The sequence below is a fragment of the Morone saxatilis genome, unplaced genomic scaffold (assembly GCF_004916995.1).
Source record: "Morone saxatilis isolate NCDOM2014 unplaced genomic scaffold, NCSU_SB_2.0 Contig24, whole genome shotgun sequence".
NCBI classification, from domain to species: Eukaryota; Metazoa; Chordata; class Actinopteri; family Moronidae; genus Morone; species Morone saxatilis.
The window spans coordinates 16,377,854-16,395,876 of NW_023339807.1; the positions used below are offsets into that span (position 1 = coordinate 16,377,854).

The 18,023-nt window shown below is 42.6% G+C and overlaps 1 protein-coding gene across 1 annotated transcript; it reads left to right on the forward strand.

The window, feature by feature from the left end:
- si:dkeyp-69b9.3 (myocardin) lies at nucleotides 1-14,606 on the forward strand. Its single transcript, XM_035672588.1, has 16 exons — nucleotides 1-337; nucleotides 1,274-1,440; nucleotides 5,586-5,639; nucleotides 6,391-6,446; nucleotides 6,919-6,985; nucleotides 7,695-7,820; nucleotides 7,958-8,154; nucleotides 8,357-8,497; nucleotides 9,124-9,289; nucleotides 9,408-9,579; nucleotides 9,713-9,857; nucleotides 9,988-10,587; nucleotides 10,681-10,779; nucleotides 10,923-11,060; nucleotides 11,360-11,414; nucleotides 11,504-14,606. The coding sequence occupies exons 2-16, from the start codon at nucleotides 1,386-1,388 to the stop codon at nucleotides 11,923-11,925; spliced, it is 2,493 nt and encodes an 830-aa protein (XP_035528481.1). The 5' UTR covers nucleotides 1-337; nucleotides 1,274-1,385; the 3' UTR covers nucleotides 11,926-14,606.
- The last annotated feature ends 3,417 nt before the right edge of the window (nucleotides 14,607-18,023 follow it).

An 18,023-nucleotide genomic window follows, 5' to 3' on the forward strand; every position in this document is an offset into this window, starting at 1 on the left:
GATCCAGGATGCTTTGGGGCGGATGGGGAGAGGGGCAGAGAGAGCAAGGCAGAGGTAGAGAGGGTGAGTTACTAGCGTAAGGGGACAAGGGAACCACAGGTCCTTTTTCTCTTTGCATTTCACCTTTAGGAAGAAAAAAAAGAAACGGAGAAAGTGAGAAGTGTGGAAAAGAGGCGAAAGGAAAAAAAGGATATGAAAAGAACATGAAAGAAAGAAATCGTCATTAAACGCACTACGAAGTTCTCTCTTTTCCTCTCTTCCTCCATCTCGCACCTCTCTCAATTTAATCTTAAATCCACTCCAATTTTCCCCGAGGGACTCAATTCTCTCTTTTCCTGTAAGTATTCTCTTTCATTCTCTTGCTTTTATTCTCTCAGTGTTTTCAGTGCCTTCCTTTGCCTCAGTGCCCTGCTGTGAAATAATGCCTGTGCCAGACAAGAAATCTCAATCAATTGCTTGTTATTTGATTGCATCCATGAACGTGTGGCCTTCTTTTCTCATATTGTAAATAAGTGAGGTGTGAGCATTCATGGGATAGGGAATAGGAAGAGCACTGTGGTGATTTAGTATGCATAACCTCTGCTATTCCAGTGTACGTGTGTGGTGGTTTTGTATGTGCGTGTTTGTCCATTCTCTTCAAACAGGCTTCCTTTGGGTGTTCTGTGGCTGGCCAGTTCAAATCAATATTGTTAATAGGTTGTGTGTGTGTGCACTAATGCAGCTTATGTAGATTTTCCCCAGCTCTCTCTATTTGAACTTCTCTTCTTTTGGTGCATGACACATTCGTGGGTCCTGCTGTCACGGTGCAAATGTGTTGTGTGCGATGCTGTAGGTGTTGCGAGTTCATGTTTGTCCGCCACAATCAGTGTCCTCCAGCCCTGACGTCTGAATATCTGCTGGGGTTTCTGTCTCCGTCACTCATGCGAGCTCGACTCCCCTCTTCCTCCTCTTCCTTTGGCTCCTCTCTCTGTCTCTCTAAAAGCCTCCTTGTCTGTTTAATTCTCTGTGTCGTTAGTTCTGTCTCCGTGGGTGGGCCTCTGTGACTCTCTGTGTGATTATGACAGGCTGTCTATAGGGAGGCCTGCTGTTGCCAGAGCAGCTCACCACAGTGTTCAGTCTGCCTGTAGGTCTGAGAGGCTTTGCGTCTCTATTTCCCCCTCAATCTATCTCCGCTGTGCTTTGTGTGCCTCTATCAATATCGGTTTGTGTCTATCAGTGGATTAACAAGCATCTGTCTCTTTCCCTCCCCTGCTTCCTCTTGCTTTCCCAACAGCGAGAGACAGAAGGAGAGGGGTCCATTCCTCCTGGTAGAGTGACACCAGGAATTTCCTCTCTTCTCTCTCTTTGCTTCACCCCTTGGCTCTTCCACTCTCCTCCCCTCGACAATGACGCTGTTGGCCTCCGAGAGGTCGCTTCTCATCCGGAACAAGTTCCGCTCAGGTGAGGAGGATCCTGCAGTCTCAACCCACACCAATTAAAGGAGAGAAGAAGAGAGATTTATTTTCCCACAACAATGGCTTTACATCTCAAGCACAATTGGCAACATTAGCATCAATATGTAGAGGTGAAGTGTTTGTGAAGGTTATTGGCTGGTCGGTCACGTTGTCAATCATGTGATCAATAGAGTGAAGGTATAGATTATGGTGAATGGATTTCAGACAGAGATGTCTTGAAGACAGCTGAGCCTGAGGCTAAAGATCTCTGCATGTGATGCTTTAACCGTGACATGGGTTAGTTTGTTTATATGCATCTTAAAACAGTCAGTGGGCCTCAAACAGGAGAGACCTTTTCATTATTAAAGCCCCTTAAAAATGTTGGTTCTAAATCCAGTTGTGGAAGAAGTACTCAGATCTTTTACTTGAAAAAATACCACTATTAATCTTAATGGGACTTATACACATTGGCCTGAAATACAATCACACAGGGCTTATAGAAAATATTAAGAGTCCACTCTCCAGACTGTGGTCCGTGCTGGACTTCAACCAGCCACCCCAGTCTCTATGGACTTAACTACTGCCGCCCCAAAAATACTCTCTTACAGGTAAAACTCCTGCATTCAAAATACTCACTATGCAGAATGGCCTATTCCAGAATCATATAATAAAAATTCCCTCTCACCTCTTTGGGGGTTGGGTATCTGTTGTCATCCTTCAAGCTCGGGGTCTCTACAGAGGGGGGCCCTGGGGGGAGTTTGGAGGGTTTGCGCAGTATCTTAGCGTTCCTAGGGATCTGCGCTCTTCTGGGACTGGAGCTTCTGATGTTGTCCTGGGTCTGTTGGAGCCACTCCCCCAGTTTGGGGGGGTCACTGCCCGGAGTGCTCCTTACTAACCAGGGGATCACGCTTGGCCTTGAATTCTTCCCATTGCTCAAACCTGTTCTTTCAACCCTTGGGTACTTTTCACCTTTTCCCGTGTTCCTTCTTCTGATGTTGGCGTCTGCTCGGTATGGCACATTTATCACCATCGCTTTCTTCTGTCCTTGTCTACCACCATATGGTCTGTTTGTTGCCAGGACCTGTTGTCGAGTCTGGAAGCTTTAATCCCACAGCATCCCTTGCTGTTGTTCTCAAGCCACCTTCTGTTGGTGCGGCCCATTTGGGATTTGGTCTTCGTATTCGATACTGGGTACAGATGTTCCTGTACAACTATTCCACAGCACTTTGGTTGAGTCTCTCCATTGTTACGCTGAACCGCGCCTAGATTCTATCACCCTGCTATGATGTGGCTGGACTGTCTCGAGGGGCATCTTTGCAATAGTCTGCACCTTTGGGTCAGATTACTCTTGTAGATCTTGGCCTCTAATGGCTCTTGTTAGCGTAAGGGCCTGTTCTTTGGCTGCCATGATCAGTGCTCTGTGCTGTTCTGAGTCAGCCTTTTCCAGCCATTTGGTAGGTCTTCTCGATATTAGCACTTCTTCAATTTGGGCGGTGGTACATGCCATTGTAAGGGGCTTGTACCCCAGGTTGTCTGCTCTCTTCTCCGCACTCTTATGGGTTTCTGTTGTCTGAGACATTCGCCTAGCAGTTCATCCTTTTGGTGGCCATTTTTCCGATGTAATACTCTTGGATTTTTTGATGTTTTCAACCTGGATACTGGCTTTGATGGCTCACTAGTCCTCTGCCTCCCTCTTCCGCTTAGCGTTACAGTCTCAGGGTGCTGGATTTGGGGGTGAAACCCCTCGTGCATGGTGAGGAGTTTCTTGTCTTGATATCTGTAGGCTTCTTAATCCTCCTTTGGTAGGCTTATGATCCAGCAGATTCCTGCCATTCTGCTTGACTTTTCAGGACCTGCCTTACTCTCTGGAAGGGATATTTGGTTGTGGTTGACTTTCCTTGCAGCTTCCTCATGGTTTCGTTTAGCCTGTGGGGAATACCAAGGTATTGTAGCATGTTTGGAGTATCCACCTATGTTTGCCCTTCTGGTAGGTCAACCCTCTCTTTTGAGACCATCGGCCGCCTTGTCACAATCCCGAATGACTCCCTATGTCGTTTGGCTGTAGATCCTGGTGGTTGTGGATTCAGTGGGAGGTCGATTCTCGCTCATTTCCTGGCGTACAGCTGATGATGTCATCCATGTAGATGCAGGTGGCTAATTGTTACTCCACTTCGGAATTGGTACCCGTAACCGGGAGTTCTGGGTATGGAAGGCTCTTAGGTTCCTGTTGATCTCCTATACGACATTCCAGTATCCACGTGTATATATATATATATATATATATATTAGGAGTATAATAATATATTATTATTATAATTAATGATGCATTAACATGACACAACACAAAATCAACTTTTTATGTTACATCTGATAATGGTGGGCTCATTTTAATTAGTTTATGTACTCCTGAGTAGCTTAACCTATAATTATATATTATAATTTATTTTTGATCCGCAAAGTAAGTAAAGCTGTCAAATATTTGTAAAGGGGTCAAAAGTAGAAAACATAAAATGTATAAGACTATAAAATAGCATAAAATGGAAATACTCAATAGTACTCAAGTACAGTACTTGAGTAAATGCGATTAGTTACATTCGTCCACTGTTCAAATCTCTATAACGTTAAATATTTATGTCTAAATAAGCCACAATCAAAGTTACAGTTTGGAAAATTGAATCTTGGTTATTGTATATATAAATGTAAACACTGTAGCTTAATGCACTGATGATATGAAACCACAGTCTGTAAAGTCTGGCATTGCTGAGTTCTACTATTCCCACATATTACTCTGCTGATTACAACCTTCAGGAGACAATCTGAATTCTGTGACAAACAGCACCGAACAGCCTTCCTCTAACTGCATAATGCAAGTTTCCCTACAAGTTGTAGCGGCTGCTGTTGTGTTCCCAGGCAGCTGTCGTTAACGGCTGGTAAAATAGAAAGGCGAGGAAACGATATAGAGACAGTCCCCTAGGTGTACAAACACCTGCTGGAAAACGTGATTCTTTGGGGCAGCTGCTCTGTTTGAAATCATAAATGTACATAGCAGAGCTTGAGGAATATATATCCGCCCACCAGTGTATCAAACTGATGCTGATCCTTTGAAAACAAAACAAAACCAACATTGTCAGTTGTTGTCAGCCAATGTACAATATGGTACAGTTTGTTGGAGTTCTTATACATTGTTTAATTGTTAACTATTTTATGTTTTCATGTTACAAAAGCAGGCACATGCTTTTTAGAAAAATGTTTATTTTGTCTTATCCTTGTAATCCTTTAACGACACCCCTCCGACTTATTATAGGATTGACCCCCAGGTTGGGAACCACTATGTTGTGTAATGTATGTTAAGTAATGAGATTTAAAGTGGAGTGTAAGACTTATTGGGCCCCCAGTTAAAATACAAAACAATCTAATGGGTATACGCACAAACACACAGATACTAAAACATTAACTGCAGTGTGATAAGCACTGCTTCTCTAACTTGTTATGGTGACAGAGCACATGTGTTAATCTGCTTTAAATCTAGATTTTCACAAACGTTAAAGTTTTGTTTTGAGTTGTCAGAGAAGCAGGAAAGCAGGAAGAGTATAGTTAGCAGCACAAATGAGGATGACGTGAGGAGGAGGGGATGTATATGAGAGGCTTCTGGAGAGAGCGGGACAGCTGAAGGGGGGATGGGACCAACAGAAATAGACATACTGAGAGATAAATAGTAACTGCCCTCAACCCCCTGCACAGTTCTCCCCTCCCCTCCCCTCATCAGGTCTCTCAGGTCTCAAAACTCACCGAAATGTATCCTGGGGGAACGCACTCGGTGTAACGGGCCCAGCCCTTTCCTTCTTCACCTGTTTGCTTGTGTACTGAATGTTAATGTGTGTCAGCGTATGTGTGTGCAAGCATTTTCTCAGTGTGTTCTTATTTAATGTGTTTTTAAATGTAATGTTTGATGCAGAAGTTCTCTTAATCCAAGACAATTTTCTCCTATGGGAGACAATAAAGACCCTAAACTTATTTAGCTAACTAACTATTTAGTTCAGCTGTTACTTTTCTACATCAGCATCATTAATTTTCCTAGATAATCAACGTAACTTATTGTTGCATTATTGCAATTTAAAGCATCCAACTCCAATCTCTGTTCTTGTCTTTCAGTCCTACAGTTGAGGATTCAGAACCGAAGGCAGAGTGAAATCAATGCAGACCCTGGTTAGTCCATATGCATCATTAACATTGTGATTGATCTATTTACACTATGACTGCAGGTTTGGATTTCATATTAATGATCTTCAGGTCACCTCTTCTCAGTCAGATGATTGCTTATTGATTAGTAAATGCCTTTGTACACTTTACTATATCGAACAGCTTTTACTTCCCTTTGATTTTAGTTTTGGAGTCTAAATTTTGTATTTAAATAATTAAAACGTCTGATTGTGCAAGAGCGTACGTTAATTGAATATAAAGGTTAATATTATGCTATATATTTAGTTGAATAATTCCAGTGTTGACCAAACAATGTTAATAACAGGGATAAGGCCACACACACGTCAAGTAGAAGTAGCTTTTGTTTGAAACATGCAAGGATTTTGCTAATTTGGATACAAGCCTAAATGCATAGACACAGCATATGCTTAAGCTATAAATGCTGTGGTGTGTGGCATTTAGTAGAAATACAAAAAAGCAACCACACTTTGACAGGCAGTACTCCCTGCTTCAGTTCCCTCTTTGTTTCTGAGGCTGAAGCTGTTTGCACAAAAAGCACTGCACATTGTGATGCCTGCCAACACAAAATAGCCTGAGATTCTCCGTGCTGTAACTCGGAGAGATGTGTTGAAGGCAGAAAGTGCTTTACCAATGCACTGATTCACCTGAGTTGATCGTCGGCTAGGCTAGCATTCTTAAAAAAAAACACCCTGCATTGTCATTTAATCTTATAACCAGATCTTGATTGTCTCCATAGGATTGAAATCTACTTCTCCGCCTCAAAAAGCCGAGAAAGACCAGAGTGAAGCTCTGGTGAGTAGCATCCAGTTTCTCAGTAATAACCAACAGCATGACATTTCCACACACTATAGATCAAATACTGATGCAGTCAGAGCCAAGCTGCCATGTAGACGTTTTTCCTCCACGTAGGCTTGATTAATTTGTATAGTTGATTATATTTGATAGAACAGAATGAGACCACATTTTTGTTTACATGTGTTACTTCTATATAGCTAGTATAGTATAAAGCTTTCATTAGTATATAGTTCATTAGAAATTAATTACCCCCAACACTAAATAGGTTAAGTGGTCTAATTGGAGTCATTACACCTAAAAAACTAAATAATTTGTACTAGTTAAGTTTACTAGTTACAGGATCCAAGCATTCCTTAAAGACCTTAAGTATCTGGGGCAAACACTGAGGTATAATTGTATTCCCCTGAATGAACTGCATTGTAGTCTCTGGGCCCTGCCTGTTGGTTTGACCTGCTGTTTCCTGATACAGCGTCTAACTGACGATGGTGCCGCTCAGAAGTTGCCCCCTAGTGGTCTGAACACTGAAACTGCACAAGGTGATGCCCTGCCTACACTAGTGTGTCCTTCCTGCTTTACCCTGTGTGCTCCCAGCAAAGTGCATAGTTACACATTTCCCTGTCTCTCTCTTTCTTTCTGTCTATCATATCTGTGCTGCTCTCCGCACCCTGTTGTACAGTAGTTGTGTGTGGTAATAAAGTGTGTAAATCTGGCAATGGGCTTGGTGTTTCATCAGCTGTCAGATAGAAATTTGACCTTGTTGCACACTGTAACTCTGCATTTTAAGCAGCCTGCAAACATATCAGTGATTGACAGCACATGATAAACCCGCCCATCCAGGGATCATCATTTTCCGCCGTTACTGACATCTCTCTCTCTCATCTCTTTATCTCTCCTCACCCTCCAACCTTCCTTTTAATTTGAAAAGGCTATTCCTATAATATCTGGCTTTTCAAACTGTCTGATTTCCCAAACAGTCATTTTCTGCCCTTTTAAAAGTTTTAGTGAATGTGTGTGTGTTCATATCCAAGGGAATACATCTCCCTATGGGCAGGAGTGTTTACTATTTTTTGATGCCTCTGCTGGTTTAAATTAGGGCTGATCGCCTGTGGCAACACTGTTGTGCATGCTCACATCACATATGTTCTAAAATCCTGTTGCTTCTCTCTCCCCAATCTCCTCTCCCCTCTCTCTGCTGATGTCCCATCTGTCCTCTTCTCTCCACTTATCTCCCCCTTCCCCCTGCAGAGAGGACTGTGTGTGGGGCCCAGAGGCAGAAGAAGGCTCGCCAGACACAGGACCTCACTGAGAGGATCCAGCGTCCGCCTAGACCTGTGGAGCAGCAGCACGAACACACACTGCCCCTGGAGAACCGTGAGTCAACACACATCCGCATGCACTGGCACACACAGACAGATCCGCACACATTTTTTTTTTATTTCCCACCCAATCTCCTCTGCACCTCTTTTGACCTTACCTTACCTTACTCCTTTCACTTTTCATTTCCTCAGGCCCTGCCTCTTTCCCCCTGTCAGCTGATGTCTTCGAAGATGACATCTCCTCCTGCGCCTCCTCCTCGCCCACTGAGCAACATGGCATTCACCAATCACCGGCCTTTTCTTCATTGCCAGGGCTCTCAGGTGACCAATTACTGAGTGACTTCTCAGCTGTGGGCCCACACCTTAACCACAGCCCCAGTCATGCTCAGGTGAGGAAACAATACTGAGACTGACTAAGATTTAGTTTAAGACTTAAGATGTATTGCACTATGTTGGCAGCAACAAGGAAGCCTGACAAATTAATTCCCACCAATAACCTCTGATAAACGCATTAAAGTGAATATTAATGGACTGATGAGTTTATAAATAGCCTTATATGTCAACTCTGATAACCTGATATTCTGCCTTCAGTCTGGTTTGGCGTTGCTCCCGGCAACCGAGGGCATCAGACAACCGATGAGTGTAACACTGGGTGAATCAAACTCCATGGCAACAACTGGGAGACCAAATGGGATGTATCTAACCTCTCAGACCACACCCCTGCTGCCAAAGGTAATGTGGGGATGCTAATGCTGTCACATAAAAAAGCCCATTGCTTTTGGTTTTCATGTTTTGGCCCATTTAAATTTTATAAGGGTTTATTTCTGTTTTGAACATTTTTGTGGTTCCTCAAAATAAAATTATAATATCAAGAACGCAAGCAGATAAATGTGGTAATACGACATTTTCATCCAGAAAAAAATGCATTCAGATTGTGTTGTGTGTGTATTTGCTTGCTATGTGACAGGTATTCACAGCAGGTATACAACATAAAAGATAAAAGAGCATTGTAGAGGTCTTCAACCTAACAGGATGGTCATTCCTCTGTTTTGTCAAACACAATGCTCTGCTCTAAGCTGCTCTGCATTCATTACTGTCAATTTGCACTTCTCGGGGAGCTCAGTATTTGCCCTATAGGTTAACACATTCACACACAAGCAGCGTGGCTCTATGTCAGAACCAGCACATGCTGTCATCTGGAGATTTATGGGGCATTTGTACATTTCATGTAAGAACTTAACCTTGACATGGGGCAAATACTGTCAAACAACCTGAAATGATTTGACATTTTCTCTATGATATTTTATACGCTATTCTTGAAATTATTTTTTAAATGTGGGCTATGTGTGTCTTTACAGACAGCTCAGCCTCCCAGCCCCACCTGCTCCTCCTCCCTGCCCACCTCCCTCAACTTCAACCATCTCGTCCGCCCACGGAAACCGAGGGACACAAAACCCAAAATGAGGAAACTCAAGTATCACCAGTACATTCCTCCAGACCAGAGAGGAGGGTCTGGGACTGGAGGTACCAATATAATGCTTTATTCTTCTACATTTATTAAAAAAAAAATGTATAAAATTTATATAAGTCAAGGCTTGTTCTTGTGTCAAGATGAATTTGGCCTAAAAAAAAATCTTTCCAGGGGGAGGAGCCAAACAGAAGAGCCCTACCCAGTCTTTAGACCCAGCCTATTCCCAACTCCTGAAGCAGCAGCAGGTCTTCCTCCAGCTGCAGATCCTCCAGAACCAGCAGCAGCAACAGCAGCAGCAACAGCAACAGCTACAACCACAACAACAGCTCACGGTGGTGCCCAGGTATGAAAGCAAATTGCTGTTGTCCACAGTGTCAGATAATACACAGTGAGCCAACCATCTCTGCTTTATCAACGAGACACTAGTCGTCAGGTAGTTTGGGTGATTTGGGTTAATGCTTCTGTCATTCCTCCAGTGGCGATCACAGTGATCTTGTGAGGTCCTCTGGAGCCATGCCCCTAAATCCCCAACCTGTTCCTGCTACAACAAACCACACTCCTATCGACACAAACCCTGCATCTAAGCCTGAGCTTCTCCCCGCAAATCTTGTTGATCTAACAGTAAGAAAAGCATGAAAGCACTGAAAGACAGAAAATGACTAAGAATGACTGTTATGTTATCACAATTCATGTTGGAGATAAACATTTGAGTGTATTTTACCCTTCCACCCTTACCTCTTCCTTTCCCCAGGTGTCAGAGCTGCGGCAGCATCTGCGCAAACGCGGCCTCCCTGTCTCCGGCACCAAGCCCGCTCTGTTGCTGCGTCTCCGGCCTTTCCAGCTTCCCCACGCTTGCCTCACCCCTGCTCCGCTCTGCCAGCTGGGCACCAGCCTGGAGCCCCTCACCCCCTGTCCCCCACTGCCGCCCAGCCAGAGCCCCAGCTCAAGCTCGAGCTCTGGACTAGACTCACCCAGCAGCAGCCCAAACCAACAAATGTACATCCCGGACAGGGGAATTCCTAATGGGATTCTCATTGACGCTCCAAATGGAGTTCCCAACGGAATTCTGAACACTGTGCCGAATGGTTTCTCGAGCGCTGCGTCAGTCAGTTCGGAAGGTGAACACTGTGGTCTTACCAACGCTGTCCTTCTGGCTCCTGCTAGCACCGCCTCAGGAACTCCAAGTCCCAGTCTACCCATGTCGTCTTCCTCGCCCTTGCAGTGTGGGACTCCCTGGAGAACCGAGAATGAGCAGCAGCAACAACAGCAGCAGGAGCTGAGTGTGGAGCTTGAGATGAGGGAGAGGTTAAGGAGCAGGCCCAGGGACCGCTCCACTAACACTGGCAACGAGGTGAACAAAGTTAATGTTAAAGAATAGTTCATTTAACAGGATGACTGCTTCTCAGAACCACAGTCATTAATACTTATTTTATTATTCCTACAGTCTTGTGGAGGATCCCTTCATCCGTTCCTGCAACAGGATCCTGGATGCTCTATAGGCAAGCCAGAAACAGACGCACAGACAGAGGTGTTGTTTACACAGGTAAACAAAAATTAATGCACACATATCTCAGATAATCGCTCGCAAGGGTATACTACAGAGCCTACTATCTATAAAACTGGTCAAACACGTGAGCATACTCTCATCAGCACCTGTCAACTAATTTACTCCTGCTTTCTAATCAGGTGTTTTGCTGCCAACCGTGTGATGTGATTGGCCAGGATTTTGAGCTGCCAGTGCAGATTACAGCAAGTCCTGCTCAGACCTTGCCCGGTGTTCGCAGCTTGGAGGAAGAATTACAGGAGGCTATCCAAAAAGCACAGGTTAGAGTCTGTAGATGAACAGAAAGAGATCACACAAACGTCCTTTTTGCGGGGCGCCCAGATAGCTCCACTAGTACAGCTGCCACCCCATTTACCAAGGCTGAGTCCTTGCTGCAGCAGCCATGGGTTCCACTCTGACCTGCAGCCCTTTGCTGCATATCATCCCCTCTCTCTCTCACATTTCCTGTCACTTTTCAGCTCTCACTATCAATTAAAAGGCCATAAAAGAAAAGTATATAAAAAAGACTTTCTTGTGTACAGTGGGATTTAACTTTGACTTTCCTTTCTTTTGGCTTCAGATGGACCCTCGGCAGTCCATAGATGACATTCTGGATGAGCCCATGACTTGTGTTGGTAAGTATCACATAATTAATAAAGACTATAACTGCAATGGCGCTCATATTTCTTTCAGTGTCTAATCCTTTTTACTACCTCTCTACCAGGCTCTGTCAGTGTCTCCGATCATAAATCCCCCGCCCACTCAGTCCCCGGCCCATCGCCTCCTCCATCTCAAGTTGATCAGTCCCAGGCCGCCCAGCAGCACAAGGATGTCAACTTCCTGCCCTCACCTCTTTGCTCCTCTCTCTTGCTGGAGCTCCCTCCATCTCCTGCTGTAATAAACCCCAGCCAGGTAATCCCAGCTCCTCCTCCACCACCTATCTGTACCTCCCCTCTGTCGTCCACTGGAAAGTCACGGAAACGGCGGGCTCCTACACTGTTTGACGCTGCTGACTGGCTTGAAACACTGACGTCTGGCCTCCGCCCTCTTACTCCACCGACAGCTCCTTTTGTTGAGTCAGACTTCAGTCTGGATTCAGATCTGAATGTCAGTCGAGTGTTGGATCTAATGATAGAGCAGTGGTGAGGACTTGTGTGTGCATATCTGTTTGTAACTTATTTGTATGTACAGTAGTTGAGCATTGTACTTTTTGATGGTCATGAATGGGACAAACTGTATGCATCCCACTGAGGGCACAAGATTATGAATAGCGGCCTCCATCCATCCATCATTGGAAGGCTGTCAGAGTCACTGGCTCCACACAATGTCGAGAGCTGGATTCATTGCTAGTTTTGATGGGGCAACGAGAGCACAAACATGCACACATACGCACACGTAGACACCGCAGAGCACTGTTTAAAGGCACTTGGGCTCAGCCAGGAATGGCAAACAAGCAACACATCTGTGGATTGACACACTCCACAGCACAATGTTTGCAGTGCAAAACAAAAGAAAACCTGGTGGCATATTAATTTAAACATGCTTCCTGGCTGCGCTGGGAGAATGTTGTTTCTGACTTATCTCCAAAACACGTTGTCGGATTGGGTTGAGTGTGGCCCCTGGTGTTGACTCAGTCATTGAGTCCTAGCCATTCATAAAGCCCATTTAGAGTGTGTAAAAGCCAGACAGAGCACACAGCTTGTGTGTGGCTCCAGACCTTAACCCTGGTGCCAGACACACAGTCGGCATGCAGAGGGAGAAAGCTGGCAGAAGCTACAAAACAAGCAGTGTGAGTGCGTGCTCACGTGTATGTGCAAGTGTGTGTGTGTGTGTGTGTGTGTAAACTTGTGTGTATGTGTGTTAAGTATGTGTGTGTTCAACATGTCTAACTGTGTGTGACTGTGCACACAAGGCTGCTTTTGTTTGTATGTGTCAACACTCAAATGCGTTCATGTATATTTATAAGCATTAATGCCAAATGCACTTGTAGTTATTTGCTTACAATTAAGTGTGCCTGTTTGTGTGTGGGGTGATTGATCTGTGAGAGGATATGTGTAAAAGACACAGACGAAGAAGCTGTGGACTTCTGTGTCCACATTTCAGACCAGATATTTCATTGTAGTCTCATTGCCAGCGGGCAGTAACTCCAGTGTAGTTATCCAGCGTAATCATCAGAACAACCACATTACCTTGTTCAAGTCTCCGTTCTCCAGGAGAGCAATCAGGCAACCACCCCAAAAATAGTCCCCATACAAATGCACCAATCAGACAAGTGAGAGTTTCCTCATCGCTTTGCAAAAACAGGTGGTCATTTTGTTCCCTGATTAACCCCCAACAGTGTCTGGCCCGCTGCACAGTGCTTACTCTGCTACTAGCAAAGCCAGAATTAGCACAATTTATAGCCCAACCCCAAAGCCACACCTGTTCACTTCGTGTAAATTAATTCCACAAATGTTTTATTTGACATTGTTAAATATTTGCTGTACATTACAAATACGACCATTTATATGAAGAGAAAATGCACTGTAGAATTAGCACAAAATAATATGTATTAAGAATCTGTAACATGTCACATGACCAGAGGTGAGCTTGTCAGTTGAAGCTGATACAGTAAATGCTGCACATTTTCTTAATGGTGACAGTGATCTTGCTTTTATATTCTACATGATTTACTGGTCATGCAGAAATGGGTACATTATTTGTTTGCATAATACACTTTCAGTGAGTTATGTCCATTCTCAACCCCACTTAACATAATGATATTAATGAAAAAAAATCTGACAGAGGTTAGCTGCCATTAACCTCTGCTGTGACGGATAAATGTAATTTAGACACAAGATCTAATCTACATGAACTTATATTCTGCCCTTAATTGGCTGCATGTCCCATCTATCATTTTGAAGACCTCTGATTGGCTCATTCATATCTGTAACATTTGTATAATTTGAGGGTGAAATTCCTTGTGTAAGACCACTTTATTTTGAAAAGAAGAAGAAGAAGAAGAAGAATTTGTCCCCTCCTCAGCCTACGAAGTACTGTGTTAAAATAAAGGTTAAGTGCTGAGTGCAATATGATTTGTGTAAAGGGCACATATAAACTGGCAGATCTGAGGTCATAGTATGTTCATGTCATGTTTCCTGTACGCAAACTTTTCAGTGTTGCTGCCGGCCAGTTCCTTGTTCTAATGATTAGCCAATGTCTTACTAAGCGAGACTGCCACGGTGAATTATTGGAAGAAGTTATCTGTGCGTAGGCAAACCTTCAACACACAGCTTTATGTTGAAGCAATTCTTGTACAGCTTTCTCTACAGAGACTATGAAAAATGCAGTTAAATGTGGATGGATGGCTATGATAATCATAGCGATCAATAAACATTGTCTGCTGCATGAATAAAAAAAAAAGAAAAGAAAATTGATAGGCAGGAGAGTAAGATGCTACCTCCTGTGACTTCCAATGCTTTAGGGCCGACACCAGTGTTGTCCTCTTTTCTTATTTAATTTCCTAACACTGGTGCAGAGTTTCCTGGAACACCCCAAAGACAGTTTCACAGGTCTGACTAAACTCTAGCTTTATGACTGGTGTTTTAAACTGGGTTTAAAACGGACCTGATCTGGATTCAAAGCTGGTTAGGTCAACTGAAAACACTCGGGTGTGTTTCAGGTCACTGAGACTCTGTTGGCCAATTCTGCTGCTATAAATGCCTTATTGTGAAAATGTGTAATATGTGTTTGCTTTTATTTATTATGTAACTTATTCATGCAAATATCAACCACTGTCCAAAATGTATTTACAAGCATAAAGAAAATTAAAGTCTTAATAGATTTTCTATGTGGTTCCTCTTTGTGTTTTTATCAATGCGAAGTAAGTAAACAGCTCATTGCTGTGATATGTTGAACACTGACTTAACCAGTGGATTTCTTAATGAAGGAAGAACTACTGATAATATATTTCAGAAGAAACGGTCTCAAATTATGTCCTCTCAAATATTGATCAAAAAGTAAATTAAATATTCATTTGTACCAATATGCTGCTTAAATATCCATGAAACAGCACTAACATCCACATGGTTTGATGGTTAATCTTCATAATGACACAGCATTGTAATCTGGCTCAACAATGATGTGGCTGTGAATAAAAATCTGGACTACTGTATAACCTCCAGTCACTGATTATCATCAGGCAAAGAACTATCGAATGAAACAAATTTTATTTTCATAACATTATAACATTGATCCTTATGACCTCATCATATTAAATCTTACATCGCAACAATATTATTTAATATCATATTAATACTGTTATATATGTTATTACTACTATATATGTTTATGACATTATTCATTCTAATTGTATTATGTGTCAATGAATAAACCCCTAGAGATGTAACTTTAAGGGGTTCCCAGATATACAAGCTTAGCTCATAAAGACTACATTTCAGAAATTTAAAAGGTGGTTCAACTGAGTTTAGGTTTGTTAAACATCCATAAAATGAGAACACACACATCAACTCAAATACACCTCATGGCCTTTACTTGAAGCCGTGAGGCTTTACTGAGGCCCATCAATGATTTGAGATAAAAGCTAATGTCAGCATGCTAACGAGCTCACAATCACAATGACAAAATGTTAAGCAGGTATAATGTTTACAGTGTCACCATGCTAACATTTGGTAATTAGCACTGAACTCAAAGAACAGCTGAGGTTTATGGGAATACCTTCAGTTTTGCAGGTTTTTGGTCACAGACCAAAGGATTGGATAAATTGAAAATATGACCTGATGATGGTGCTAGATCACCAAAGCTTTTACAATTCACCCTGAGGGGGACATGAATGTCTACAACAATCCATGGCAATCCATCCAATGTAACCCTGTCTCCTAGAAATTACATTTGTATATTACTATTTTTTTTCTCATAATTATTTTGTGGTGACAACATTATACCTGCCAGGATTACATTCAGAGGTGTGTTTTGAAACACTACATTTGTGCAATGCAGTGGAGTCACAAGGAGGTAGCTGGGATGGCTGGTGGGCATACAAAGTGCAGACTTGTCACATCACTGCCCAAAGTTTGTGTCCAGACTCCAGCAACAAATTGTTAAAGTTGGAGAAAGGTTGTGGTTTTAGTTAAATGTTAATAAAAATCTTATGTTTCAAGTCATTACTGACTTTTGAATAATGCTGTAGTCTGTGAATAGTATTGCAAGATTGCCTATTTTGGTGGAAAACAAATGATCATCAGTGAACATTTTATTGATACATTTAGTATCAACATTTTTGCAACTTGCCAGAAAATTAACATTTGCTTATTATGTTTAGATATGAAGTAATTCATCAAATTATTTGTCTATAATAAATGAATAATTATATACATCTCATTTGGACAATTATATATATTTTTGTCTGGACTAAAGTGGTGGTATGGCCAGTAAACCTACACTGCAATCTTGCTGCTATTAAACTACATTAACTTAATGTAGTGACTGTTTCTTGCTGATGCATTCTGTATTTTATAATCCATGTTTTTTTTTTTTTTTTTTTTGCATTTGTCGCCATTCCTGTAAACTCCCTCTGCTGTAAACTGCATCTCCTAATGAATGGAGACACTTGGCTTAATGTATCTGATGGATGAGTCAGGATGTTTTTCCTCTGATGTTTTACCAAATAAATCATGTTGCTCTGCAAAGCACGGAGACAACTCAAGAAAGGCTCCATTTTTCTCATCAGGCTTCATAGTCCTCTTAAGTGTTGCTGCAAATGAGCCACCTCCATAAAAGCCGGTGGGTTGATTAATTGATTGATTGATCACAGACCAAGATGTGCTGTGAGGATCTATCTCCATTCCAATCAAAGACAGAAATATAAAGACACAACAGACAATTCTTTGCACACACTTACAGCTAAGAGAGATCTAAACCAGCCTGTCTGTTCTACAGCGAGCTAAAGCTTCACATGTTGATAAGTTAGTAACCCTACCATACCTGTCTGGAGACCAGGCACAAAGAGAAGAAATAAGATGAGACAATCTACTCTCTTTGACTTATCCACCCAGGGGTGAGAGTGTGTTTTCACAGGGGTAATACTCCAAAGCTGTGACCAGGATGTAATGAGGGATTCTCTGTAATGGCCCCTCTAGCCGTTCCACATCACTTCCTCCTCGTCCCCGCCTTGCAATAACCGCTTCCTGCGCGATTTCATGGGAATTAAAGGGAGAAAGGTATGTTTCATATGTAAAGCAGGTAGCTCTTGCTGAGACGTGAGGTGGTTTGTGTGCACTCCCTCCCTCTCTCTGTCTCTCCCTCTCTCTTTCTCGCTCTCTCGTTTCGTCTCTTGGGTCGGGGTTGAGGTGGGGTGGTGGGGGGGGTTGGTTGAGGTAGGCTTTGATCACTGGCAGAAGGTCGCTATGGTTCGATTTCTGTGGCGCTCCTCTGAGAGGTTTGCTCTGCAATTATAAACCATGTGAGAGAAGGCAGAGGGATGTTAATTTCTCAGCAGCTACTGTAGCCTGTGTGTCAGTTAGCCAACAGCGGACATGAATCACATTTACAGTATGAGGCAGAAAAAAAGGCATTTGGTACCACAGTGACCAATACATGGAATGTAAAATCCATTAAATAATCTCTTTACTTTGTGAGCTGTGTGGTTATAAGAGACTTACTGAAAGACTGCAACAGCATGAGGCCCTAAACTTCTGCTGGCTCCTCATCTACAGCCTCATATATACTGTACTATATACTGTACATTTTAAGCTAAGATGACGTCTTATCAACTATAGAAACATGGTGGCTCAACATGGCGGTCTTTTATGGAAGGTGACCCGCATGGTGTAGATTAAAACTCCATTTGAAAATCAGGTGTTTTATGATAGGGTCATATTTTTTCCGCACTAATATCTTTAGTTACATCATCACTAAGAGTGAGTTCTTAAGTCTATCTAGTGGCCGTTGATTTTGACAGCTGAAATGACAACTGCCATTAGTATGCTTTAGCTAGCTATTTATCCTTAGCTCCAGGAGTTGGTTGAAATCTCTCTCTGACTCATTTTGAGCCCTGTGAAAGTGTCTTAAATACACAATTGATGGCATACATAATATTAAGCTGAAAAACTGAGCCAAAAGTTATTTGGTTATTTGTTAATTTTTAACTGCAGGGATGGCCCTAACCTTATAGTAAAAACTATATCCGTAGTTATGGATCCTCTGAAATATTCTGTAACAGAGGTGGATGGTCTGGATTTATTCTA